Source organism: Acanthopagrus latus, chromosome 6 (genome assembly GCF_904848185.1).
Source record: "Acanthopagrus latus isolate v.2019 chromosome 6, fAcaLat1.1, whole genome shotgun sequence".
In the NCBI taxonomy this organism is placed as follows: domain Eukaryota; kingdom Metazoa; phylum Chordata; class Actinopteri; order Spariformes; family Sparidae; genus Acanthopagrus; species Acanthopagrus latus.
Genome location: NC_051044.1, coordinates 23985190 through 24012378, shown reverse-complemented (window position 1 = coordinate 24012378; position 27189 = coordinate 23985190). Strand labels below are relative to the sequence as shown.

General features: G+C 42.5%; 1 protein-coding gene across 9 annotated transcripts in view; it reads left to right on the top strand.

Annotated features, from left to right (window-relative positions):
- Positions 1–27189, top strand: part of magi1b (membrane associated guanylate kinase, WW and PDZ domain containing 1b) — a 136683-nt gene that overhangs the window by 65831 nt on the left and 43663 nt on the right. For all 9 annotated transcript variants that reach the window (XM_037100382.1, XM_037100381.1, XM_037100385.1 and 6 more), the window contains exons 3-5: positions 19712–19831; positions 22771–23013; positions 26498–26723. In XM_037100382.1, the coding sequence (XP_036956277.1) occupies positions 19712–19831; positions 22771–23013; positions 26498–26723 (589 nt within the window). The remainder of the gene's footprint in view (positions 1–19711; positions 19832–22770; positions 23014–26497; positions 26724–27189) is intronic.

Sequence of the window (27189 nt, the reverse complement as noted above, 5' to 3'; positions counted from 1 at the left end):
ATGAAGCACAGCACTCCCACCCTCCCCCATCTGCTCAGGCGTCCGTCGGCTTCCCTTGTGGTCACCCCATCCGCGCGTTCAGCATTCCCAGTCTCCCATTAGCCCCACCAACCCTCCACCCCCTCTCCGCTACTCTCATTCCTGACCCCCCCAACTCATGACACCGCTGCGTCTGGTCCTCTCCCTGCTGCTGCTGCTGCTGCTGCTCCCTTTCTCCCTCTGTATCGCTCATCCTCTGTATCGTTCATTCTGCCTGCCAGTTGATCGGAGCGGTGGCAAGAGGACGAGACGATTGCTCTGTTTGGTTCACACCTGATTTTACAGCTCAGTGTTGTGTGTCTACGAGCACTGAAAAGGGAGCCCTGGTCTCTCCTGCGCCTAGGCAAGTAGCAGTATTGTCTGCCGTGGTTGTTGTGATGCTGATGACTTGGTGTTCGCTTCTCCGATGAGTGAGGTTTGTAGAGGCTAGTGTTCACGTGTGCGTGTGATGAATTCTGGGGCTAGCAGCACAGACGATTGGACGACCCGTATATAGGCTAAGAGGGCGGCTTGGAGGGAGGTGGGGGCTGAAGCCGCGGGGATGGAGATGGGGGTGGGGTGGAGTTTGGGTGTGGGAGGCGGGGGGGGAGAAGGGGGGATGGGCAGAGAGGAGAGAGGGAGGGAATAGAGAGATGCAAAAACATTCTCACACACTCAAATCAATGCTAGCCCTGGCTAGCCAGTCAAGCTAACATAAACATTTGACCTGTGGTTGCATGGCACTGGCTTGTCTGGTCATCTCTTGCCTCTGTGTGCGTCTACAGTGTGAAGCAGCCTCTCCGGTGTTGGTTTGGTGACGTTACAGATTGCACTCACAGATGCAATCGCTTTGTGTCACCTGAACAAATGAAATGCTCTCACTCACTGTGCCGTTCCTGAACAGCAGAAGGTGGTAAAAGAAAGCCCAGGGAAGATTTAGAAATGAACATCACTCTTTGTTGACTTGTGTCTCACAAGGCGAGGGTGTATGTCAGTCAGATAATCTGTGTGTGTCTACTGTTCGACAAGCGTTACACGAGGGAGGTTGTTTTCTGTCAAGGCTAGGTAAGCACATTTGGACATGTCTCTCCATTGACACATCTTTCCCGTTAAACCAGTTTATCGAATTACACTGGATTGCAAAGCCATGTTTGTTTTGCCCTGCATTCATTTGACTTCAACCTACATGTGATGTGAGGGCCACAGTTGGATACAACTTCTGTATTTAAACAGATCATCTGGACCATGTGATTGTTAAAAAACTGCTCTCTGTTGACCGGAGTGGACACTCTAGAAGAACAGGAGTCACTTTCAGTAAGGCAGATTTATCAACCAGCTACTTAAGCTTTTGATACAGACTGGCATGGACTTGTTTTGTTTCACAGAGGGTTTAGCATGTATTACTACCATACAGTAATGTCAAAGATGTAAAGAAATAGTTAAGAAATCCACTTGTCTTTTCTTTCTGAGGGCTTGCTAAGAAGATCGATACCACTCCCATATTTGTCTGTTAATTTCATGGCTACACTTAGGAGCTGTTTATCTTAGCACAGCAATGAAAAGACTGTGAAAAGGGTTGAAACCATGGATCTAACAACTAACATCTGGATACAGCATTGGAGATGGCTTCCCGTTTATTCCTATGAAAACTGCTCAGTGGCACATGAAACCAAGAGAACTTGATGTGTCTTTTATAAAATTACCTGGATTTTCTGCGTTGTAGGGCCCATGGAGTGTGCACACTGCAGAATTCTGCTTACAGAACTGGCAAACTTCCAGTTTTGCAGCCAGCTGCCTCTAATTGGGATGAAAATTATTTTAAAAAGCTTGGCACTCTGCCTTGGGGCCTAGTTGAAACAGACTGGCTAGCTTGGACCTGTAGCCATGGGGCATGGCACAGTAACTTCCTGGAGTCTCAGCTTGTCGCCTGGCAACCTCACAGTGATGACACGATTCTAGGCACTTTAAGACATCGTCAGGCTAGCTGCTTCAAGGAACAGTCTTACACTTAACCCCATGTGAAACTAGAAAGAGATGTTGAGCTTTAGTGCCGCTGTCAGGCAGATTTTGTTACCTCTGGACAGAGCCTGGCATGTTTTTTTCCAGTTGTTCCCGGTCTTAATGCTAAACTAAGTTAACTAGTTGCTGGCTATAGTTTCATATTTACTGTACAGATGTGAGACATGGTGTCGATCTCCTCATTTAACGCTCTGCAAAAAAGTGAATAAGTCTCTTCCCCACAATGTCAAAATAATACTCTAATGTTCAGATGACAGGGGCTTCTGATCCTCAACAGATAAATGTTTTTAAAATGTTTCAAATCCTGTTCATTTACGAAACCATCGGGACAGACCAGGGCACAGCACAATACCAGTACCAGTTGGCTTATATTTGGAAGGGGAGATCCCAGCATGCTGCAGGTAGATCAAAGGGAGGCTGTGAAGGAAACAATAGAAGCTGAATTGATGCTGGTGGGGAAGTTTTTTTGTGTAGCTAACACCATTAACAGGATTCAAAGGAATGTTGTCAAACTGAGTGAATGATGGGTGGGGTCCCCCAGATTCATAGCCCCCTACTGCCCCACACCCACACCCACACACACACACACACACACACACACACACACACACACACACACACACACACACACACACACACTAATGCGTATGTATTGTATGCACACACTGACACTGTTTCACAAAAATGCAGGATGATAGGCATAGATGTAGTTAGTTTGGAGAATGCCCTGTGTAATTAGAATTTTACGGCTGCACACAATATGGACAAGTTTGTAATATTATAATGAGAAACTGTAGCACTGCAGAGATGTTCTGACCCACAAATGTTGTTCTCAGGATGTAAGAAAGCATGTTTGTTTGGTACAAATCCAACAAATGTCACATCATCATGATTTTAATAGTTTTTTTCTGTGAAAAAAAACATAACAAACATCACAAACATGATATCTGTCAAAAATAATCACAATAGGATTGTTGTTGTTTTTTGTTGTTTTTTTTACCATATTGTGAAGCCATACTGTGTTATGTGGATGCTTATGTGTGCCTCAGTATGTGGGGAAAAGTTCAGTTCAGTTTGTTGAAATGGCAGCTCATACAGTGTTTCCTAGCCTGTTAAAGGAGTTTGCAGATAATGATGCCCTTTCTGTCTGACAATGACACAAAAAACTCTATGATCTCATTATTTTGTATATCACATTATTTTACCAGCCAAGAAACATAGAATTTGGCAACAGCAACTCTAAACTACTGACAGTTTTCCTGAAATTGAGCAAACCAACAAGTAAAGGTAGAGAACAAGATGTCTCACTAATATTTGTGCTCCATTCATAAGAATCAGAGTAGACACCATATCAGAAACAGCAAAAGGATCATGAAGGTGAATCGGCACATAGAACAGTCGAAAACAGTTTCAGCTCAAATTGAACATTGAAGCCTACATTAGTGTAGGATTTATTGTGGATTATCTGCATGCTGTGCTGTACTGCTAATATAGCTTTTAGGCAACACCTGTTTGTGTGTTTGGATGCACACTAATCTTTTTAGGGACTTTAACTCCTTTAACCCCTGACATGGCAGACATTTAGAACAATATTCAACAGAGTGACACGCGCTGTGTCCCAAATCCCAACTGTGTTTTATACCACTGTAAAGACAGCGATGAATGTGTTGTGCTGTTTTGTACTAACAGTAAATAATTTAGAAAAGGTGCTCTGGGTGTATGTCAATTTAGGTGTGTCTTTGAGAAGCTACTGCCAATGTAAGATTTGGGAAAATAACAGAGAAAACACCTCATTTTTATATTCTCTTGGATGTTTCTGATGTTGTCTCACCAACGCCCACAATTAGTTAAACTTTTTACAGCTGTGCATTATTGCTATACTTTAAAGGTGTGTTGCTTTTGCGGAACAAAAATTGTCCATCATCACCACACTCAAAAACCAAGAAAATGTAGGATGCATACCAAAGTCCTCTTCACACTGTGAGTTTTCCTCTGTGAACGCCTGCTTAGAATGAGAACAAAGTATGGATTTGGGACACATTTAAGTGGCTATCTGATAGAGAATGGCACATCACATGACCTCTGACCTTCCTCCCTTTTACATTTTCTCACTGCTATTCCCAACCCCCTCCTCTGACCGGAGAGCATAACAAATGAGTGCTGCACAGGCTGCGCTGCCTTTTTTTTTTCTTTTTCTTTTTGTTAAACTAGTACATGCACAGATGTGTGCCAGTTGGTTAGTTTGACTCAGCATAATCAGTGTTAAAACATTTGATCTCCTTCTTTTGGGGCTCTTCCATAGTTGGCTCATTCCCAGTGAAATCTTGTTGGCTTTGCGTTACTTGCCCTTTTATACCCTTTAACTGCAAGGGTTGTAACCCCCTTTAATATCGAGTGATTTAGAAATTGTAACGAAAAATGTTTTGTCTTATGACTCAAGTCTCATTCAAGTTGCTGTCTTCCTGGCCTGCTCTTGTGTTCACTCTCAGTCTCAGGATTCTTCCCCCGACGCCTGTCCTCTTCACATGTTGGTCAAGGATGAGTTGTCTGGAACTTGTTAAACAGCCGGAGCATGTGTACGAGTGTGTGTATGCGTAAGGACAGCGGCGTCTGGGGAAGAGCAAAATGAAACAGAGGTGTGGAAATGGGGAAAGAAATGTATTGGATCTACAGGAAAGAATAGGGGTGAACAGCCAAGAGGAAGGGAGGGAGGTAGAGAGAGGGGGAGAGAGAGAGAGAGCGAGAGAGAGCGAGGGGGGAGGTGGGCGGGTGCATGTGGGTGCCTGTGAGACGGGAGACAGCGGGGCTCAGTCAGTGAGGGAGAGAGAATCCTAGCATTGGTGTGTGTGGGTATGAGACGGAGCGCATTATAAGCCAATGTGTGGATGCTGCTTAGCTTAGCTCCCATTAGCTTAGCATCACAAAGCCAAAGCTGGACAGAGGACAGACGCGCGGGGAGGAGGAAGGGGAGGGTGGAAAGGAGAAGGAAATGTGAATCTGCACTGGTTTTTTCTTCCACTCATCCACACCTGATTGGATTTTTTTCCCCTCTCCTGTCGACGTGGTGTTGTTCTGTGGACTGTAGGGGAAGGAGAAAGAAGCCCCCCTCGCAGGCTCTCTAACTGAGGTATTTAGCCTTGTGTTTCATTTCGAGTAAAGGGCTGAGGGCTGCTGTGATTTAATGGTTGGGGGTTGGGGATGGAGAGAGATGGAGAGGCAGGCGGCGAGGATGGCTGTGCATCAGGCGGAAGGCATCAGGAGCCGAGTGAGGGAGACGGAGGCACATCGCTGGCAGTAATGGAGGCTGATGTGTTGTGGTCAAACGGAAGCTGTGTGTGTCTGCCTGAGTCTGTCTGTCTGTCTCAGGTATGCCTGTGTCTGTCTGTGTTTGTCTGTGCCCCGGTTTGATGCCTGTGCCTAGTGTGAGTGTGTGCAAAGTGTCACTTCCCCTTGTGTGTATGTACAGTATGTGTGTTTCTGGTGGAAGCACTCCAGCTCTGCGATGGCTGTATTAAGGCTATGTGATCTGTTGACATGCTTGATCATACTGGAAGCCATTACCTCCAGCAGCAAACTGCTGCCTGCCCGCCTGTCTGTTTGTCTGTCTGGAGCTTCCAGGATGCTACCGTTAGCCTTTTACCTCTCCTTCATCCTCCCTCTTCTTTCTTTCCTTCTTTCTTTCTTCTCATGGGTCATCTCATGTCTGGATGAGCCCCCCCTTCTCTATCCCTCCATCCCCAATCCCTCCCCGCCCCTCTAAATGTATCATTTTAAAGCCTTTCTCTCCCATTTCCATGTTGCTCTAGGTAGTAGGGAGCCTGTGGTGCTTTTTTCTGGGTGGAATAAAAAGACAAAGGCCGGCTGTGTGTGTGTGTGCGGGGGGCATTTTCAGGCAGGGTTCTGCCTGATTTAGCTTCACACTGCACTACTGGCCCTTCAGGTTTTTTTGTTTCTTATTCTAATCTCTCTCCCTCTCTTCTCCCTTCCCCCGGTCCTTATACCTGGGTATCATTTAGAGCTGAGAGCATTGCTTATAGAAGGAAAAATAATGAAACACGTCACAGGTCCAGAGAAAGGCCTGTTTTGATCTCATTGTGTTGTGATGTGTGAGTGTGTGTTTGTGTGTGCATCGTCTCTTCATTGCGAGCCTCTTTCAGCCAGCCGGAGCAGTGAAAACACCCTCCCCCTGACTCAAAACACTCCATCCCAAATGAAAGGCGTCCTTATCAGTTGTAGAAAAACCATCACAAAAACTGCCCCCTTCAACATTTAATTCCCTGACACCAGCACATGGGGAGGACTCTTGACTTATTTGGAGGTTTAATGAATCAGGTGGGATGGTTGGGTTGTCTGTAAGGCTGGACAACGCATTGTAACCCCGTCTAACCCTACAAAACCAAAAGGCAAGAAAAAAAAATTTAGCTAGAAATTTGAGGACTGAAAAATGTTGAAAAATGTTGCATATGCTGGAATCTGTGGCCTGTGCTTTTGGCTGGATTAACCCTTTACTGGGGCAGATGGCTCGGTCCCCCTGCCGAGCTGACAAACCCCAGTCAACTCGTCACCCCTCATGCATTTGTGTGTGTGTGTGTGTGTGTGTTCACAAAAAAAAAAAGAAAAAGCAGCACTGGCAGGCTAGCTGTGGCGACGACGGTGGATGGATCTGTTTTGGTTTGGAATATGACAGGGGAGTCTGTCTGTGTGTGTGCACATGCATGCGGTCGTCTGTTTCTTGAATATTATCCATGAGGACATGCCTCAGTATCTTCTTGGAAAATGTGGACTATCTGGCTAGCTTGACACCAGTGCATGTTTATTGTGGAGGTTTAGAGAAATGCTTCTGTAAAAGCTTCTGCACAACAGTTGGGTCCATGAACGTTGCCAGATTTTTCAAGGCAGGGCCATTATCCATGTCTGTTTTCCTATCATCATCATCATCATCATCATCATCATCATCATCATCAACATCGTCCTCTTCCAGATACATGCAGTATTCTTTACATGCCTACTTATTTCAGCAATGCAGATGGTACAGTAAGCCCAACATATCCAGCCAAAAGATAGAAACATTTGATGTGATTGTATGGTGTTCTTCCACATGCTTAATGTGTGTCCTGCTGTGATTACTCTGACTGCAATCAAAAACCATAAATACCCAGTGGAGTAAGAGTTCTCATGTTTTTTTTTTTTGTTTTTGTTTTTTTTTGGCACATTTCTGTGGTCTGCTTCTGTATAGGAAATATAGTGTATGCCATTCCTGCGATGAGTTTAACTTGAAAGTGAAGTGACTGGACTCTCTGAAAGACGTACAGTACATCGGGCTAATTCAAACCACTACAAGGCCTGCCCTTAATGTAACACAATCATCACATTTCATTTCAAAGCAGCATGATTCAGTGCACAGGGCAATTTCGCTTCCACTTAATACAGGCAAGACTAAGGAAAAGCGTTCGCTTGCTATGTGTTGAGGCACCCATCTTTATTAGAGAGGGAGCCTGTTTGGCATCTGACTTCTTTAATGGAACAAAGAGAAATTGTGCCTTTTCAGCCAAAAGCATTTGTATTAGATACACTGGTGTGTTATATTTTAATTCACATGTTCAACTTAATTGTTTAGCTAGAGGGGGAAGCTTTTACACATCCGAAAATGATTACAAGTTTTGGGGTGTCCACCTGCATATGTGACAACATCTGGGCATGTTCCTGATTAGTAAGTGGGTGTTGTCCAGTGGGATCCCCTCTCAGACCTCGATCAAGGCATCAGTGAGCTCCCGGACAATCTGTGATGGTACTTGGCTGTGTTGGCTGCACCAATTCATAAGGTCCTATAGGCGCTCATTTGGATTTAGGTCAGGGGAACGAGAGGGACAGTCAATGGCATCAATGCCTTTATCATCGAGGAACTGCCTGCACACTTTGGCCACATGAGGCCAGGCATTGTCTTGCACCAGGAGGAACCCAGAGCCCACTACAGCAGCATAAGATTTGACAATTTGTAGTTAACGGCAGTCAGGGTACCACTGGCTGTAACATGGAGGTCGGTCACCCTGCAAGGGTCTGCCTTCCCAGACCATTACTGACCCACCACCAAACCGGTCATGATGGATTATGTTACAGGCAGCATAAGGTTCACAGTATCTCCAGAGTCTTTCAGATTCACCTGTCACATGTGTTCATTGTGAACCTGCTGTCATCTGTGAAGAGAAGGCGGCGCCAATGACGGACCTGCCAATGTTGGTGTTCTCTCGTGAATGCTAATCAAGCTTCACGGTGCTAGGCTGTGAGCATAGGTCCCACTAGAGGACATCAGGCCCTCATGACAACCTCATGGAGTCTGTTCCTTACAGTTTGGTCAGAAACATGAACACTACTGGAAGAAATTTTGTATGACTGTGGAGGTCCTCCTCCTGTCCTGCTGCTGGCTTGATGCTCTTCTACGCTCCTATCCAGCTCTCCTTGTGTAACAGCTGGTCTTGTGGTGTCTCCTTCATGTTCTTGAGACTGTGCTGGAAGACACAGCAAACCTTCTTGCAATCGCATGGTTTCATGTGCCATCCTGGAAGGGCTGGACTACCTGTGCAACCTGCGATTACAGTCCCTCATTATGTGGTACTTGTTGTATTAACACTGTGGTCTTAATAAACATCTCAGGGCCTTTCCAAAGAAAGATATAGGTGACTGGAATGTCTTGCAAACTACAAGGAATCAGACACCATTGATTAACATCTACCACCGGCATCAGTAGCCCTTTCTACACAGCGATGCCTCATTATCTCTGGAGATGGTGGTTTACACAGTTCTAAGCACCTCCACCTTAAAGACGAACCGCTGTGTAAATCACACAGAAAGCTGTGTGCTGCAGCTCCTAAAGAGGCATGTATGGTACATGTACATGCACAGTTTGTACATGCCCTTTCCCCACACAAAACATTTGAATCCCTTTTCACTCTGTGTAAACTATTATGCAGTCTGTTATCCTTTACATCTGGTGATCAGTATGACTGGTCATTTAAGTGAGTGGCAGCCAAGAGGAATGAAGTAGTTATTGGTGTTCGTCTGGATTACATGACATCATCAAGATCAGAGCGGCAAAATGGGGTTTGGGCTTTTGGCAGGACTCAGTCAGCGGCTTGAGAAAAACCACAGTTGTCCTCCAGTAAACCCGAAAGCAGGAACAGTTTTGCCTGGCCACACAGGCAGTCATCACATCAGCCAAATGTAGTGGAGACTGAGAAAACACAAATGAGCAGATCAGAGGGTGGGTGGAGGAGTCTGTGGTATTAACTTCCTTAATATCCTTTTATACGAAAGAAAGAGTAGATGAATAGTGGTTTAAAGATTAAAAGGGAGAGCTGTTAGTGTCAGAGATTTAAAAAATTGGAACAAATGAAAGGACCAGTAGGCTTTAAGATAGAACAAACAAAGCATGGAGAGAAAGGAAGAATGAAGTGGAGGAGTGTTAAAAGCAGAAAGGAGCGATGGAGGGGAGGGCAGTAGAGGGAGTGAGGACCACAGGTTTCCTGTGCCATCCACTGGGTCATGCTCATGAAAATTTTAATCAAGCTTTGCAGATAACAGCTTCTTCTCTCAGTGAGCACATACATTTAACTCTTTGTCAATGATTCATGTGTCTCATCCATTGTAGAGAACCAAAAATTTCTCAAAAACATCGTCAGAGTTGGTGAGTGCATCCATTGTTTCCATGTCAGTTGCAAACTACTTAAAATGCACTCTTTCAAATAACTCCTGTCCTCAATGACCTGGATGCCAGCACACAAGCCGAATAAGAATAGCCGGGTCTATTAATAGAACAATTATGATAATGAATCATTGCCAAACACATTTATGATGGCCTACTTTTCACCCATGGTGCTGATCAGTTAACCATCATCACCCCCCCCCCACGTTTTGTTTATGTGTTATTTTCAGTCCTGCATTTTGAACTGCCCAAGTTATGAACCCACGATGCTCAGGTTTATGGGTGTTTTTCACCTTTCTGTGCATGTCGTTTCTCTGAACCCTCTGACTTTTGAAGACAATTTGTATCTAGGTCATACTGAAGTCTGTGTATCTGTTGGTGTAGTGTGGGCATACTCTGAAGGCCTGCCTCTCATGGAAATAAGGATCGTGATGGAATCAACTGCCTTGATAATTGGGTGATTGCAATGCTGTAAAGGTTTCAAACCAGAGTCAAGTTTTTTCGATTCTCAGTGTGTTTTTAAATGATCCAAATCCACATCCTGACTGCATAATTATCTTAGTCGTATTAGCTCATGGAGTCACATGCTGCAAAGTGTTTGTTTGGGCAGGTGTGTTTTACTAAGAGCCTGACTAACTCGTTTGGTCAGATCACCTGCTTTCCCCTTATGTTAGTAATTCCAGGTTCAACTGGCTTGGCAATGGAGCACAAAGAACTCGGTCTTCAATGATTCATAATGACGAGTAAAGTTAGTGTAGTTTCTTTGAGAGATTACAAAACAGCTTTAAGAATACTTAAAACCCATTCTAGGTAGATGATGTTTGGTTCAGCATGATAATCTTCAGAGATGAAAACCACTTTTTGAAGCGGTAAATGCAGTCACCACAAGTAAAAAGCTAATGTTCGGTTATAAACAGACAAGTTGACAAAACCCAGTTAAAAGGGATCAACGCCACCACCAGCTTCTGATTACATTATACTACACTCATTTTACCAGAAATTGCCCAATCTACAAATTGGAGAGTAACAATAGATCATAACTAAAATCTGCCTGTAAAGACTAGTTGAGTCTCGAGACGAATCTGACCTTAAATGTTTTATTTGTACTTTTATCTGTTAGCGACTGCCTTTTTTAATACTCGTAAAGTTTTTATACATACACACTCAAGTGGCATTTACTGACTGATTTTATGGTGTAGAACAAAACATGAAAATGACCTGGTGTGTTAACCACAGGCCTTATTTTAGGCTTTTAACCAAAAACCTTGAGACCTTGAGAAGAGTATGTTGTTGGCAGAGTAGACAAAAACATTGACCACTGTCAATGTGAGGGCAAACAGAATCCTCTAAATAAATCTAAGTAATGTAAAAAGATTAATTCCTTATTTTATCCTCTCCTTTACTTTGGATTCAATGGTATGCTTGCTATCAACAAATTGTTTTTTTCTAGTCATATTCTTTGACCACCCCAGGGCCTCATCCAGGCTGCAATATAACCAGCACATCTGTGAATTTTCTTTGCTCGTGGATATTGACAAAATGTGTTTTTTGGGTGGAGCAAACCTTTGGTTTGATACCTCCCTTAAAATCTTCAGAGCCCTTGGGCCAGAACAAAGTCCTCTTCCTGGTTATTCCAGCAAACAAAAATTGGTGAATCTTCTTTTTTTTACCTCATTGTGCACTGCAGTGCTGTAACTGCACGTAACTCATAGAGGGTTTATTTTGTAACATCAAAGAAAGAAGACAAGCAGGTCCGATTGCTTTTTTCAAGCTATCTGTAATGGCTTGATCCAGGAGGAAAGGCACAGGAACATGGATACTTTGCTGTAATTTTCCTGCTGTAGCTTTCCAGTGAGGAACTTACTTTTACTGTTAGATCACTGATGCTAAAGGATATTTTGGACTCACCACCTGGATCTTTATTTGATTTGGTAGGACCAGCAAAAAGTCATGTTCACTCTTTTTTCTCTCAAGCTTTGTGGTTGTTTTGGAGCGCGCAAACAGAGAAAGAGGCCCAGTACCAATATGAAAGAAGTTCTTCAGTCTGGTTCACTTGCTTCTTTCAAAATCAAGAAAGCAGTGAGATTTAAGCCACAAGTAGACATACTTACGGAAAACGCCACTCTACAACACCAGACTGGATCCAATGAAGATGTCAAGGAAGACGACTCCTCAGCTCCAAGCCATAAACCCAAAGTCGTCCAAGGAGTCAAGCCCAATGTTGTCCTTGTGGAAGGAATTAAATGTAGGTCACAGCTAAAATGCAAGGCCAGGCCTGGGGGATATGTGGGCCCAGGGTGCTCTGTTGCTCTGGGGGAATGCAAGCGTAGGAAATAAACAGATTTTTCACACATGGTTATTTTTAGAAGCGGGGTTGTGGCTCTGTGCATGCCTGTACAGCTTCCTTTTACGTTTACATGTGTTTTGATGTCACGGAGTTAAAATAGGATGACTGATTGTCTTCCTGAGTGTCTTCCTCTGTCATTTAAACACAGTTGTCGGCAGGATGGGCAATTTTCCCCTCCAATGTTAGCATTTATGTCCTCTCCTCCTAGCTCAGTTTGAAATGATCATAATTTACCCATTGTTTCAGTCATGTGTAATTGAGAAATGTAGTCATTTTTGTCTTCTACTCTGAGATCTAATCTTAGTGTCATCCTCCGCCTTCACAAATGTCAGCAACCTTAGTCTGAGTCTATCCTGCCACCAGAAGGGCAGATGCTCACTTAAAATAGTCTGCCATCAATTAAATATAGATGAGGTGCTTGGATTTGTCTGCCAGTGAGTGTTAGTTGTGCTTGACAAGGGGAGAGGTGAAGAGCTTCTATATATTAAGTACATTAAAGCGACATGTTTTGTTTTACCCTACTTACCCTAATATCATGAGGTCTGTTTCAGGGTTTGCCTGTGAATGGTTTGTTCATCCAAACACTTTCATCTCTAATTTATTCCCATAAAGGTAGAATAAGAGGTTCACAGTTGTTCCCATGAGTGACCCATGAATACATTTGAAAGAAGGAAATTAATGTCTATCCTTTTATGTAGAGTCTTTGCTGGAGGCTTTCCAGAAGAGCTAGTTATAGATGTTATAGATTTTCTATATAGATTTACTGTTACAGGCCATCTCGATATGTAACTGACTGGAATGAATAGCTATTATCTATTGATTTGTGCATGTGGTGTTCAATATGGCTTCACAAAATACACACTATTACTATTGTCCTCGCTGGTGACCTTGAACCAAGATTTGAACCTTAAACAGCACAGTTGAGTCGATTCAGTGGAGGTGATGGGGAGATGACAAAAAGAAGACAGTTTGATATTGATCCTCTGTAAGCTGAGTGACAGTGTAGTCAAACTGGGAGGGCCAAGGTCACAGGGAGGGTGGTGACCAGTTGCTGTCATGTATTGATTGTGGTTTGAAAGACATCATGGTGTAACCGGATGCTCTCTGTAGTTGATAAGCCCAATCCTGAGATGTGGCGTGGAGGGGTTGACGTTTTGATTGGCAGCATCAAGGTCATGGTGACACCAAAAGGGGTTGTGGTTTGCCTTTGAAATTGCAAAATAGTGCTGCAAGACAATTTTGTTTCATAAAAATTTGAAACGTGTCATTTTATATCAATTAGATAGGTTTGTAGTGTTACCTATCAACAATAACACAACATGCATTTCTGATCTATGTATTATCCAGTTTGTGTGTTTAATCCGCATGAATTAACTTTTGACCAGTAGGCATCAGAACAACACCAAAGTAAACTTGCTGAGTCAGAGTGCTAACATAATGATACCAACTTACACATCCTGAGAACACAGAACAAGATGAGGGATGTTTTTTTGTTTTTTTTAGATATAACGTTAAACTTCTAGATACCAATTTATTATATTTGCTTTTAAAATAAAATTTGAATTTTACCATTTGAGCGCTTTGTAGCACTAAAATGGATACTCTGATGTTGTGTTGACAATAGAATTTGAAGGTAGGGAAGGTTATTCTGGAGAAATGTACTGAGTCTCAATCCCCCCGAGACTGAGACTCAACAATCAAGTATCTTTCTCCAGAATCACCTTCACTACCTTTACTACCATTCTCTAGTTGACCACTGTTAGTTGTCAGTAGTTGTAGTAGTCACCCTGTTGCTGAATATAATGAGTGGCTCTCTCCAGCCTCCAGCATGTTTGACTGTCTTGACTGATGACTGGTTTACTTTGGCTCTCTTCTGTCTCATGCTGAACAGTTTGTGTACACTCGACCATCTCGAGCTAGTTTTCTTGGAACGTCTGAATAAAGTGAACGGAGAGCCTGCAGGAGGCATCTAGACCATCCAAATACTGACTGAATAAACAAAACATAGAGCTCTGGGGTTGTGTTATGAAGCTAGTAGCCCTTTTCACAGGAAGTTTTTTTGAAAGATTTTATTGAATGTTGATGTTGATAATATCACTAAACTGAGATTTGAATTTGGACAAATACTTTTATAACTGACATACTAGGCAATTTTAAGCATCGGACTTACGTTTTGTCAAACCTGACACCAGAAAAAAGCACTGAAAGGCAAACCCCTCCACTGGCAATGGGAAAGGAGTAAATGCCTATTTATGTGGGTTTGCTTGCATTTGAAAAAATCCTGCATTTATGCACCAGTTTTGTTGCAGCTTCACTCACAATGAGTGGATACTTTTGTAGTTCAGCAGAAGGAAACTCAAGATTAGGATCAATTTAATAAGGGATAAATTCAACTGACAACATTTTTAGCTTTTAGTAGAAAACGTTTCACTTATTCATGATGGTTTGGGGAAGGGGTTGTATCATTTGCTGCACTGAGGGTGTTGTGGTGCTCTTAGAAAAATAATTTGCATGCATGTGGTACATACATACTATGCAATATACTGAACACATGTTTTATCATGTTGCACTGTTGTGAAGATTGACAGAAGTAATCAGAAAACAAATTGATAAATCAATTATTTTAATATGTATTTTTTCAAACTCTCCACTTCTTTGTTTTTGTTGAATATTTTCTCTGTCCTTACTTATTATTATTGAGGTGAAACCTTGAGTTTTTCGTCTCCAGTGTCTGTGCCAAATTACAAAAAAAACCTACCTCTACCATCTGGAGATGTGCCTTCATCAAAAAAAGACAAATTCTGCAATATTATTGCAACTGACCACAGTGCACTTTTCATGTATGCTTAAATTCATACACAAGACATTGCAAGAGGTTAATTATTAACACTAACTCTAATGTTAGTGCTATCACTTACAGCATAGGCGATGGGAGTAGCACTGTGGAGGTTGAAGGGACAGCAGAAGGACCAGTTGGACATTTATGCTAAGTGTTGATGGTAGCCAAAATGTCTCAGTTGTCTGAGCTAAAATAGCTGTGTTTGTGAGGTCCTTGAGTTCAGAAGCTTAACAGCTTGGGGATAGGCGCTGTTTCTCTGCCTTGCTGTTCTCGTTGGGGGGGCTATGAAACCTTCTGCCAGATTGAAGAGGCATGATAAATTTTGGAATGAACAAGAGGGGTTCTTGATAAGGCAGAAAGCTTTGTGAGTGCAGCAACTCCAGAAAGTATGGCGGAGAGAGACGTTTCTATGTTTTCTGTTGTAGGCCCCATTCCAGATGTTGTGACTCAGCACATTTTAAATGGTGTCTCAACAGAATTCAATAGGACATTAACCAAATTAGAGCTAGGTGTCTTTTTTGTCCTACTTGCTGTAAGAAGTGAAATCATTTAACTTTCTTAGCCAAGGAGGATGGCATTTCTGGTTTGAGATAAGATTCTCACTTTGGTCTAGGGGTCGACAACTCTTAGCATGTCCCATAGATGCTAAGTCAGATTGGAACATTTGTAGATTGGGATTTCCTAAGCTCTTTCCATTCCTGAGCATTTTTTGGCAGTTTGGTAAAGCATTTTTTCCCTAACCCTAACCCCAAAAAGGAGTATAAACCAGTGCACACTGTCTTGATGTTTGATTAAACTTCAACCCTTCTGGTTCTTGTTTAATCTTTTTTTTTTTACTTGTGCCCTGTTGCAACATACCCACAATAATGCACTCCCTTGAGTTGTTGTGCCATTGTGCTGTGGTCAGTGCCATTACTCTCACTGTGTCACTGGAGACACATTCAAAGCCATTTCTCACTGGCCAACTGATCATTTCTGGCTGCATTAATGCTTGAATATCTAAATGTCAGACCAAATCTTGTGGAACAATAAGAAACAAAGAAAGGCCAGAAATAGCTGTTCTATGACATAACCAGAATGCAGTTTCTCCCTGATAATACGGAGAAACAGCTGATGTGAAGATAGTGGAGTTAACAAAGTCCAACCCATCTTCTCTTAAGTAGTATGGCTGTGATGTGGTCAGTTACTACAACATGTTTTTTTGGCATTAAGAAACTGTGGATACAGTTCAGAGGTGCTGAACTCTAAGTTGTTCTCCTCACTGTGGGGGTCTAATCTGGTCACCATAGGTGGTTTACAGACAGGACAGTTCTCCCACTGTGGCTGTTATGGTAATGAAAATGTGTGTGTGTGTGTGTGTGTGTGTGTGTTTGTGTGTGTGTGTTGCAGAGGAGTTGGGAGAATAAAGCTCCATTAAGTGATTACCCTCCACCCACAGCTCGCATTTAGCCCCAGCCCATCAGCCCATGCCATTTGGTGGCCTTGCACCTCCTCCCAGTTGTCAATGAGGGTGTGTGTTCGCGCATGTGTGTGTGCGTACATGTACATGCGTATGTGCCGGCTGGCAGGGGGTGGAACAGCTGCTTGACAGGAGGTGTTTCCTTCCCAGCCCTTTTTGCACTATTACAAGCCAAAGCATGTTAGCCACATACACACAAGCCATATGACTCCTCTGTGACTGTCAGTGTCTGAGTCAGACCTCTGCTGGATTGCCAGAGGGGAAAGGTGGCTCAGCATTGTGCCCTCATCTGTGTGAAGGAACAGGGACAGACAAGAGGATAGACAGAGAGAGTGAGGGAGAGAATGAGAGAATGAGAGGGAGGGACAGAACCAAAGATCATGTGGAGCCCCATATGTTTGAACATGGCTCTTACAGCACACAAAGTAGGTAGTACTCATTTATGGAAATTATTATTCCATACATGCTTTGTTGGTAGAGTTGAAAAATATCCCAAAAAGTCTATTGAGATTATTTTAGAACATGAATGGCCAGAATTTTCATAAATATAAGGGACAGCATGTCACCACAGTAACTGACAACTGGTGGTCTTTGCAAGCTACTGTTTGCTCATTAGCTCACGGCTCAGTTAGCCGTGGATCCAGTCATACAAAGTTTGCCTTGGCCAAGACTTTGTATCACAGGGAGAGTTACAAAACCAAAAATAATTACTACAAAGACATATAAAGAAGATGATGATGTGACTGTTGCTGGGTTTGTACCAGACAATAATGTTCCCTTACATATGGGGAATATAATTCATGGGCTTGGGCAGCTCTAAAGCGCCCCAGTGCTTCATTTATAATGGTGTGTTGTGACACTTTGTTTTTCCTTTTATCATGAGAGATGTACGAAATAATTGTTCAGCCATATTTGTTACACAGATTTGCACATAGAGCACCAGTGTTCCCCGAGCAGATGACTTTCTTGTCTTTTGAGGGTTTAACCCACTAGCATTCTGGTCTGTGGCCAGTGGTCAAAGTTGTTGGCCTGGGCTTCACCACAGTTTTAAAGTGTTTAAATATGCCAACATTAAATACTTGTACATAATTTATGCTTTTGTGTATGGAAAATATCAATCATACTATGGTATTGAATAAGTCTATAGTGAAGAGAGAGCTGTAAAGCCAGAGGAGGACTGCATCATCACTGGAGGACAAACTTCCCCACATACTTAAGCTTCCCCACATCTCTCTGTATTCCTCTCTCCTTCCTGGGTTGTCCCTAGCAACAGCAGAAACCCAGTGGTTTGATGTGTGGAGACACAGAAATGACTTTTTATTCAATTTCCTTTTTACATTTTTTTTAACATATGGTCTTTGATCATTTAGTGTTGTGTGTTATACAGTTCAGGCTACCGTACATTTACAGTATTTTACTGTACTACAGTCCAGTGTTTTGGGCATGTGTTTTGATGCAGCCTTATTTTCTTCCAGCTCCCTTCACTACAACACTGCCAATATCTTAACACTTCCACACTGCCTGATCATCTTCTTGATATGCTAATGATGAGGATTTTTTGTTTTTGTTTTTGTTTTGTTTTTTACAACGCCCACCCACCAATCTCAGCTGGTGTAGATCGTTAAGCCAGCCAGCGCTAGACGAACACCCTCACAGCAGATCTTCAAGGCTTCATTGTATGTGCCAGTCACTGGATTATGCTAACCCTTAGCTTTGGTGGGCTAACTCCTTTTGCTTTCTTCTTGTACTGCATTTTAAAGCACGGCATTCGGAATACTTGTTTTGGTGCTCATACAGTCCCAACCCTAGGCATGAGCCTCTATGCCCAACTCTTCAGTCCCAACCTGTCTTACCCCTTTCACTTTATTTCACAGCTTGGTCAAAGGAGCTTTTGTAGGGTGGTATTGAATTAATCAGGCCTATAGCAATGACAGTGTCTTACCCCTGGGTTTTAGCCAAGCCTCGGCTTTCTGTCCCTTTTGAAACACTGGTCACAATTCCACTTCCTATTTGGTTTTCTAAGAGCGGCAGTGTCCAAATGGAGTCGAATCAATGGCCACTTTTGTGCAGGAAGTGAACTGACAGTCGGCTGAACTTGGGCTCGGCTGACGACTCTCCAAGGTCGACTTTCTGTGAAAGATTTGGTGCCTGGGAATGACTGTTTGTTTGATGGACTTCAGAGTGGATTTGTTTGACTTTAAGTCAATTTCCGCTTGCCGCAAGAGTGTCCGGTCACAAATAGTGGGGTTTTGATGTATGAAAGCTAGAGATGTAGTCTATGACAGAGATATCATTAACGAATAGACTGGGACTGTAGTATTAGCCTGTGAATGTGACATCTGAGTGATAAAACTGATGCACATCAAGAACATTCAGTGTAAGAGACTTGGTGTCTACGGACATTGCAACTTGCTTGCTGCTCTACATGCTTGCGTGAGTGTGATGCACGCTCACTGGAGTTACGATCCGCACATCTGTGATTTATCACCAGTGTCACCGAACATGGCTGCAGTGGGAGCCTCTTCCCCCTATCCCCATACATCTATTTTTACCAGCTTATTGCTTACCAACCCACTGGAGACAGAGTGATTGGGAGATAAGACAGATAGAGCAAGAGATGGAAGAGGGGGAAGCTGAGGGGAAGGTAGCAAAGAGGAAAGCCCTCTGTTGGCAAACAAGTGTCTATCAGGAAAAGCAGGAAGAGAGATTATTCACCATGAGCACTGTCAGTTTAGACCATATTTTTCTTTTGTTGTAGGATACAGTAAATGCAGTGCAGAGTGAGACACCAAGCAAGAGAGCAGCAGCCAATGTGGTGTTTGGAAAGACTTCTAAGAATGAAAAAAATAATAATACGACCCGACTAATTTTGCAGTGTTTGTCAGCAGTTCATTTGTAGATCAGTTGTAATTTCTCTATTGTCTCGGCTGTAAAGCTGTTTACAATTGACACCAACTGTCAGTGTTAAAGACAAGTGCTAGAATCTCACAGGCTACATGCCAAACAACACACTCACACTCTCCCACTTCCATCTTACCCTAAGCATATGGCAGGATCCCACTAAGGTGCTACTACAATACCTCACTTTACCCCAATACGAAGGAAGAGCAAGCAATAGATTGTCTTGTTTTGGGAGAATGCTATCAAGTTATTTGTGTTACACATGTAAACATAAATACTATAACTGATTCTTTGTTTAATTTACCCTAAAATCCATGTTTTAAGATGGTACATTTTACGTGGATTAGTATAAGGCATGGAGCGAAAACGTCACTGCAAGATAGTATTCATTCTAGTTTGCTAACTCATATCCTGTCTCTGGTTATTCAGGTACAACCCGTGCCCCACGAGAAGGAGAAGTTCCTGGTGTGGACTACAACTTCCTCTCAGTGGAGGACTTCCTGGAGTTGGAGAAAAGTGGAACCCTATTGGAGATTGGAACATATGAAGGTGAATTTAAAAAATCATGCATTAATCTGCATATAGTGCATTTTATTGTTTTCATGACTAACTGACCCAACACAGAGGATTTGGCATCATGTTGACTTATTGCCAATGTAACTTTAAAGGACAAGTTCAACATAGACAGCATTCTCCAAAACATCTTTGAGTGGATGAGGACTTGTTTTAAAATGTTAAAAAAAAAAAAAAAATAGCAAAGAAAACATAAAATGGCTCCATACAGGTCATTCATTGTAATCCAAGACTCTGGACGTTTGAGTTCCCAAACTGATTTGAAGAGACGATATTTACACCCTTTGATTTACTCCCTCATGTATCTTCAGCTAGTGCTTAAACTTTCCCTCCTATTGTGTTTGGCTGTCAGCAAGCAGGCAGGTTGTGTACCTGTCTGGGCCAGCCAGCCCACTTCTGGACAGGTGCACCTGCTGGAACAGCAGGAGGGAACAGTGTTCCCTTCAGCCCTCCCCTGACACAGTCCAGTTTTGGCGTCCCTTTGAGACAAAATTTCATTCTAGATTGAATCTCATTTAAAAAATCTATTGCCAAATGGCAGGTACACTAATGTCTCAACAGCTGGTCTTTACAACACAAGGTTGTATTTAGAAAACAGTTCTCTTGTTATCCACCATACATGTGGGTCAGATAGCCATCAGCAGCATGTTCATCTCATATCTCTGGAGCTTACTGAAAGTTGCCCTCGGACTTGTTCAAAACATTAGCTGATGTATAAGTAAATGGAGAAAAGTAGAAAAAGGCCAAAAAGTTAGTTTGAAAGTTGAAAAGGTTGCTGTCAAAATCTTGATATGATTTGTCTTTCATGTGTCACAAAGGAATATTCATAAGAAATGTATGTTGTGGATGTTGGACATATTGATGGACTGGGTGATGTCCGTAGCCAGTGTGTTTGGTTGATGTCTTATGTGTTTGTTGGCTAGTCTCACTGACACACACGCAGACATACACATAAACCTCTCAGGTCAGGTCATAGTCATACACTGTGATCTTGTGGAGTTTCAGCAGTTGATTAAAATCACAACCTAGCTATGACTCAGTGTGGTGTCCTGTCTAATATCGCAGTCATTCAGTATGTGATCCCTCCTAGCTGCCAAAACTAAATCCAACTTCAGTCATCATGGCAAGTGAGACAAAGTTGTCATAGAGCACACAACACTTGTGTTTTTCTGATGAACCAGAGTCACGACTGACACACCATTTGGCAGCGCTTCAGACAACAACACAAACATGAATAACCTCCATTCAGGCAGATCATGTTTAATTAAGTGTCTGCTCTGTCCACTCAGCGTGTTCAGTGTTCCATAACAATGGATTTCTCTCTGACGGCAAGTCTATAGGTGCAAACAAGGCCAGTGGACTTCTGACTGGCAACTAGCTTAGTCACCTCCACTGGAAACAGCATGGGGGAAATCAGAAACTCTTTCTTCCTCTCACATGCTTTACACAAGGTGTAGTCATGTGGCAAGTTGTCGGACCACAAGAAATTCAAGTCAGATGAAACCTAGAGAAGCTGGTGTCATAATGATTGACCATACCATGCACAAATTTGTTAGCCGCCAAACCCCACAAATAAGAAACAAGCTGGAACTATAGCAACATTTATTACAACCAAATCAGGCAAAGTTGCACCAACAGTTGTACTTGCCACTTTATTAGATTATTGAAGTGTTTTCGAGTCATAATTCATTCATTTTTACTTTGGCGACCAGCCCAGGCAAATCTTGGTTTCATACAAGCTTGTTCAGGGATCATTCTGTTCTACAACAGTTTCAATAGTTGCGTTAGGCAACCTGACCTAACCTTTTAAACTGTAGTCTGTGTTTTAACAACTGAAATATGTGTAACTTATTGAACTGAACACTCTTTAAACAGCGCCCAGTGTAAGGCTGTGTGTGGAATAATGTCTGATGATGCATAATCTGCAGATGAGCAAAAACATCCCCACACCTGAATGTTTCCATCACCATGTTTGACTTTCAATTTTATGTTCATAAATAGTACAATGAAAATAATGTTGTTTTTTTGTTCAGGCATGCAATGATACAATGGCTGTTGGTGCTTAAGACCTATTATTATTATTAAATACTGTTTTGACACCCGCTCATTAACACTTTGCAGCACAGGTGAAACGCATTTCACTAACAATGGCTTAATTCCATCCATATCTAAATGCACACAGTCGATATTAATGTTATCAATAAGATGTGTGCTTTTCCTGCTTTAACATACCAAAATATCTGCTGTGAAAAAGGTCTGTACCACATTTAATTAGCAGTTTGAGAATCTATCTTTTGACTGTAAGTCTGCCACCTGGACCATAATGTTCTTTGCTTCTGTTGCCTTTATATTTTGGATGCTAATGCCATTCTGTCTCATTAAGAAGTTGACTGTATATTTTGCTCTTAAGATGGTACAGTCTCTTTAGGTTTGCCTGTTTTAACTCTGGATAAAAATGACTTGGTTTCAACGCGGCATGTTTTGTTCTCTCCCCTTTGAAACTGTCAGTTTAGTTGAAATGTGGTGCTGGCACTGGAGAAAAATTTGGCAGCAGGCTGCTTCACTAAATGTCTGCAATGGCAGCTTCATGTTGATGAATAAATAAAATGTTCATTAGTTTGTGTGAAGTTACAACAAAGTTGTCTTGGTTGTGAACTTTATTTAGGTCAAAGAGATTCACATTTTCTCACAGACAAAGCCAGCTTCTTAATTTGCATACAAAGACTACAACTACCCCCAACACACATGCACACACACACACACACACACACACACACACACACACACACACACACACACACACACACACACAGAAAACCCTTTGCCCCCTCCTCTCTAACCCGCCTACTGAAATGTCCTTCTTTTCTCCATTTTTTTTTTAATCCCCCGTCCCTGCCTTGTTCTTCGTTGCCTAGGTAACTATTATGGGACACCCAAGCCACCGGTGCAGCCCCCCGGTGGGAAAGTGATTAGCAGTAGCGGTAGCGGCGGTGATGCCCCACTGCCAGACGGGCTCAGCGGTAGCCTGCCGGGCTCGCAGCAATCCACTCCCCGACGCTCCAAGTCCTACAATGACATGCACAATGCTGGAATAGGGCCTGGAGAGCAGCAGCAGGAGGACGACGAGGACCTCCCTGACATGAACAGTAGCTTTACAGGTATGTACAAGGCGACAGGAGGTCGAGGAGGAGGAGGAGGAGGAGGAGGAGGAGGAGGAGGAGGAGGAGGAGAAGGCACGGTGTGTCGATGGCGGGATAAATGATAGATGAATGTCTTCACAGGTTTTAGGTAATGCTTAAGTCACATGGACCTCTACAGGGGTGGAATGTAGACATTGTGCAAAATCCTGGCTGCTATTTAAGAATGGATGCTTCTCAGTTTCCTTCAGCTAAATTCAGATAAAAGGGAAGCTCTCCTGATGTAATGGCTCCTTTACCACCAATGTTGAAGCCTCCTCAATAAACAATGGTGTAAACATTGACCCAAGTCTGAACTCTGCCCTGTAAATAAATCAGCTGGTACAAACCTTCTTTTCCCAACTCCAAAACATCATAGAAATCTAACTAATGCTAATATCTAGATTTACTCATCCGTACCTAAGGCCAGCCCAGCTGCTGACCTCAGCCAGCTGTAGATCCCCAATCACACTAATCCATTGCGTCATTGGCTCCCTGTAAATTAGAATAGATGGCAAAATGCCCTACATGGTCTTGCCATTTTACATTCTTTGACACTCTTATTCCACCTGTAGGGCCAATCAGATCATCTAACCAAGCTCTCGTATTTATACCCTGCTACTGATGAGTCTTCCTTCTAAAGTGGTTGTTAATTTGTTTTCTGTCTGAATAGATGAATATGTGTGTTGTTTCTGTGTCTGTGTCTGGGGAAGCACTTAGTAACCTTGTTTTAAAAGGTGCTATGTGCTGCCTGGAAATGTGCCAGACTAAAGGCTTAAAAACGAGGATGTCAGTTGTAAAATAAAGTAGGCAGACACGTGGTTTAACATGATTTAAGGTCATAAAGGTAGAACGCTGAATCTTGAACAAATTGAAGTTTGTCCTCTCCCAAAAAATCAATTTCTAGTGCATTCTTAATAAGATGGAACTTTTATTGTTTTTCTTTATCAAATGTTTAAAAAGACCACTGAGAACTGAGAGAAGTTTTTGATAATGATTGATTCAGTCTGTCATTTATTTGACCAACTTGTCAAATGTGAGAAATTTGTTTAGTTGTCTCCATTTGAACTTTATATATCAAAGGGGCATTGCAGCTTTACATGTTATGTTCAGCTTGATATTGTTGAGTAGGGCAGCCTGTGAAAACATTTGTGTAGTGTCTAACCCTTCCTCTGTGAACCTCAAAGGAGCTTTGTCAGATGTGGGAAAATAACTGATGAAGTCATCAGCATCATCGTTGACTTGATTGCTTTAAACTCATAACATTCATAACAGAAAGCTTGCATTACAATCTGCAGTTACTAAGTTATAAAGATATTAATATTTACTATTGATGGAGAGAGAGTCTGATTGACACTATCCAGTTGCATTATGGTAAATATAGGATCCAGTGTTTGTAAGTGTTGACCCATGTTGGGGACTAAATTCAGGATATCTCAGCCTCTGCTGCTTTGATATTTCCTTTTCTTTTGAAATCTATCCCTCTCAAGTATGCATGTGCAATACTACATAGCTGGAATACCCTTTTAAGTAAGCAAAGTGTAGGCATCACATAAGGTTGTGTAATGTCTCATGCTGGGCATATGAGTGTTGGTCATTTGTCCTCGTTTCTTACATCAACTTACAACGAATTAATCTGAAGATGTTTAATAGAATCAATAATGAAAACCACTGGTGTGATTGCTGCCAAAACACATTAAAGATGAATGAAAATTGATCACTCAGACCACTCAAAAGTGTAATGCAAGTGAATGCTAAACATCTCAAATACAGTCGACCTGCTTCTGCCACCCCCTTGTTCAAGGTTTTGAAGTCTGTACTTCCTCTTCCACAGATGTGCATTCTTTTTCCTGCCAAACCGTTTTTCTCAGTGTGAGTGAGGAGTTCCAATAACAAGCAGTCAGTCAGGACAGATTTGAAACACATTCTGAATTCAGGTGTAAAAACAACAGTCTCTCTCCAGTTGATTTAGACATAATTTTCATTTATTTGGATTCAAAATACCAGGATGGAACAGGCTCCGGTCCCTGGTACTGTACTCTGGACTAAATTAAATTTGACACAGGCAACAGGCAAAATGAAGCAGCACATCTGACTTGTATAAACATTTTTTTCCATGTCATGTAACTGACTTCACTGATTTCATTCCTCTTGGTTTATTGTCATTTCTCGTATACTAACTGTTTCTGCAGAACTTACATAATGACTCACACACTGCTGCGGGTGCAGACACCTTTAAAATAAACAGACCTGAAGTCAGTGAGTACACGTGACGTTGCTTGTAGAGCTGTCTTCACCCACAGCCTGAGAACATGAGAAAGAGAAAATGTTAGATGTGATGGATAAAGTGGGAGAAGGAAGTGGAGACAAGGTAGCAGGAGGGTAAAGAGAAAGAGGGGGGAGTGGCTGTAAAGGGGTAAATTGGGGGAGTTTGAAAGGGATTGGACAGAGGGAGGAAGAAAACCCCGGCTGGATTGCGTTGTGTGAAGGAGGATAAGCTCAGAAAATGAAGAAGTAGGAGAAAGAGCACAAAGGAGGTGGAGAGAGAGCAGCAGAGAGAGCACTTTGGCGTGGTGAGGGGCTGCAGAACACAAGAGCTTCTTTGATTGGTGAGTAAGTGGTCTCTGGGTTTGACTACAACTGCCTGTATCTATGCATCCAAAAATGTAAAAGAGTGCCATCTGGCTGCGAGATGCAGAGGGTGGATGACTGAGCAACCTCCATGTTTGAAATGATTCTTAATGATAGTATTAGTACTTGGTAGGTCGTCTTGGTTTGTGAACAACAGAGAGATTTGATTTCATTCAGATGAAGTGCTGTTTATATTGGCTCTTTCACTGTGATGATTTTGAAGATTATTACTCAGTGAGCTCATTTATTTGATATCTTCTTGTGTGTTAGTAGGTCAGCAGGCATTGTGGGGAAGTCGACCCGTTGCTAAAGCTGTTTCTGCCATGTGTTTTTAGAAGGTGGGACCAAAAGTTGTTTATTTGCCGTCTGTGACTGTGTGAGCTGCGAGGGTGCCAGTCAAGTGTGAGTGTGAAAATGAGATAGCAGGAAGCTAGGTGATAGCACTTCAGAGGCCATGGTTCTAGGTGTGAACTGCCCACTCAGCAGTCTTAACTGAAGCAAATGTCTCTATAGTTCAGGATAAATGGATATACTGCACAGTAGTGTAACTGATTCCAGTGTGAAAAGCTTTGGGTAGTTCTGCTGGTGGCAAGATGAGGCTCTCTAGAAACTCTTGAAGTACTCATACTCATACATATATATGTTACGTTAATCTGTCTGAAACGTATCGTGTGTAGTGATGCTCAGAGAAGTCTCTCAGCACTGTGAGCAAGTTGGGTTGATCATGTGTGGAGGCTCCTCCTGTGGCACCCAAATTGTTTTCACAGACGCCTTTTGTTTCTCAGTGACCAAAACGTCCGTAACACCGAGCCATCTTTGTCTTAATTAACTTCAGGAGACTCAAGTGAATTAGACGAGATTCCTCACTCGGTGAGACCCTTCACCACCCGCAAGAGTGAACCGCCCTACATTGGGACGACCCCCTCACCAACGTCCACCACGGAGAGCACACAGCAGACACACTCTCACCTGAGCCATCCTCCCCCGGAGGACCCGCTGGGACCTCTGCCTGACAACTGGGAGATGGCCTACACCGAGAACGGAGAGGTCTACTTTATAGAGTAAGTAACCCAACACTTAGATACATGTGTAATGCATTGTGTCAAAGTGCACTTTTCACAGGGTTCCCACAGGTTGAAGTAATTGATTTTGTGAATTTGAGAGAAGTGATTAAGGTCTTGATTGTTTTTGAAAATAGGCCTAAATAAATGTGAGGCCTTGAAAGTGCTTGAATTGTAAATTTGTGCATGAAGAAAAAGTTTGATTGTTTTTTTACTTAAATAAGCTACATTCTGCTGTTTTTGGCATGTTTGTCTCCCACAGTTTTCTTCCATCACTGTAACACAGCAGCGCATTTAAGATGTGTTCACACACTCAATCCTCTCTATTTTTAATTGTTGTCTGTAACAGTAATGAACCTGGATTAGTGTCTATGTCCCTTAACCAAGCTGCTGGGTCCTTAATACTGTGTGGGAGTCCTGTTTTATAATGTGTGGTGCTTTAACTGGACTAGGACATTGTGATATC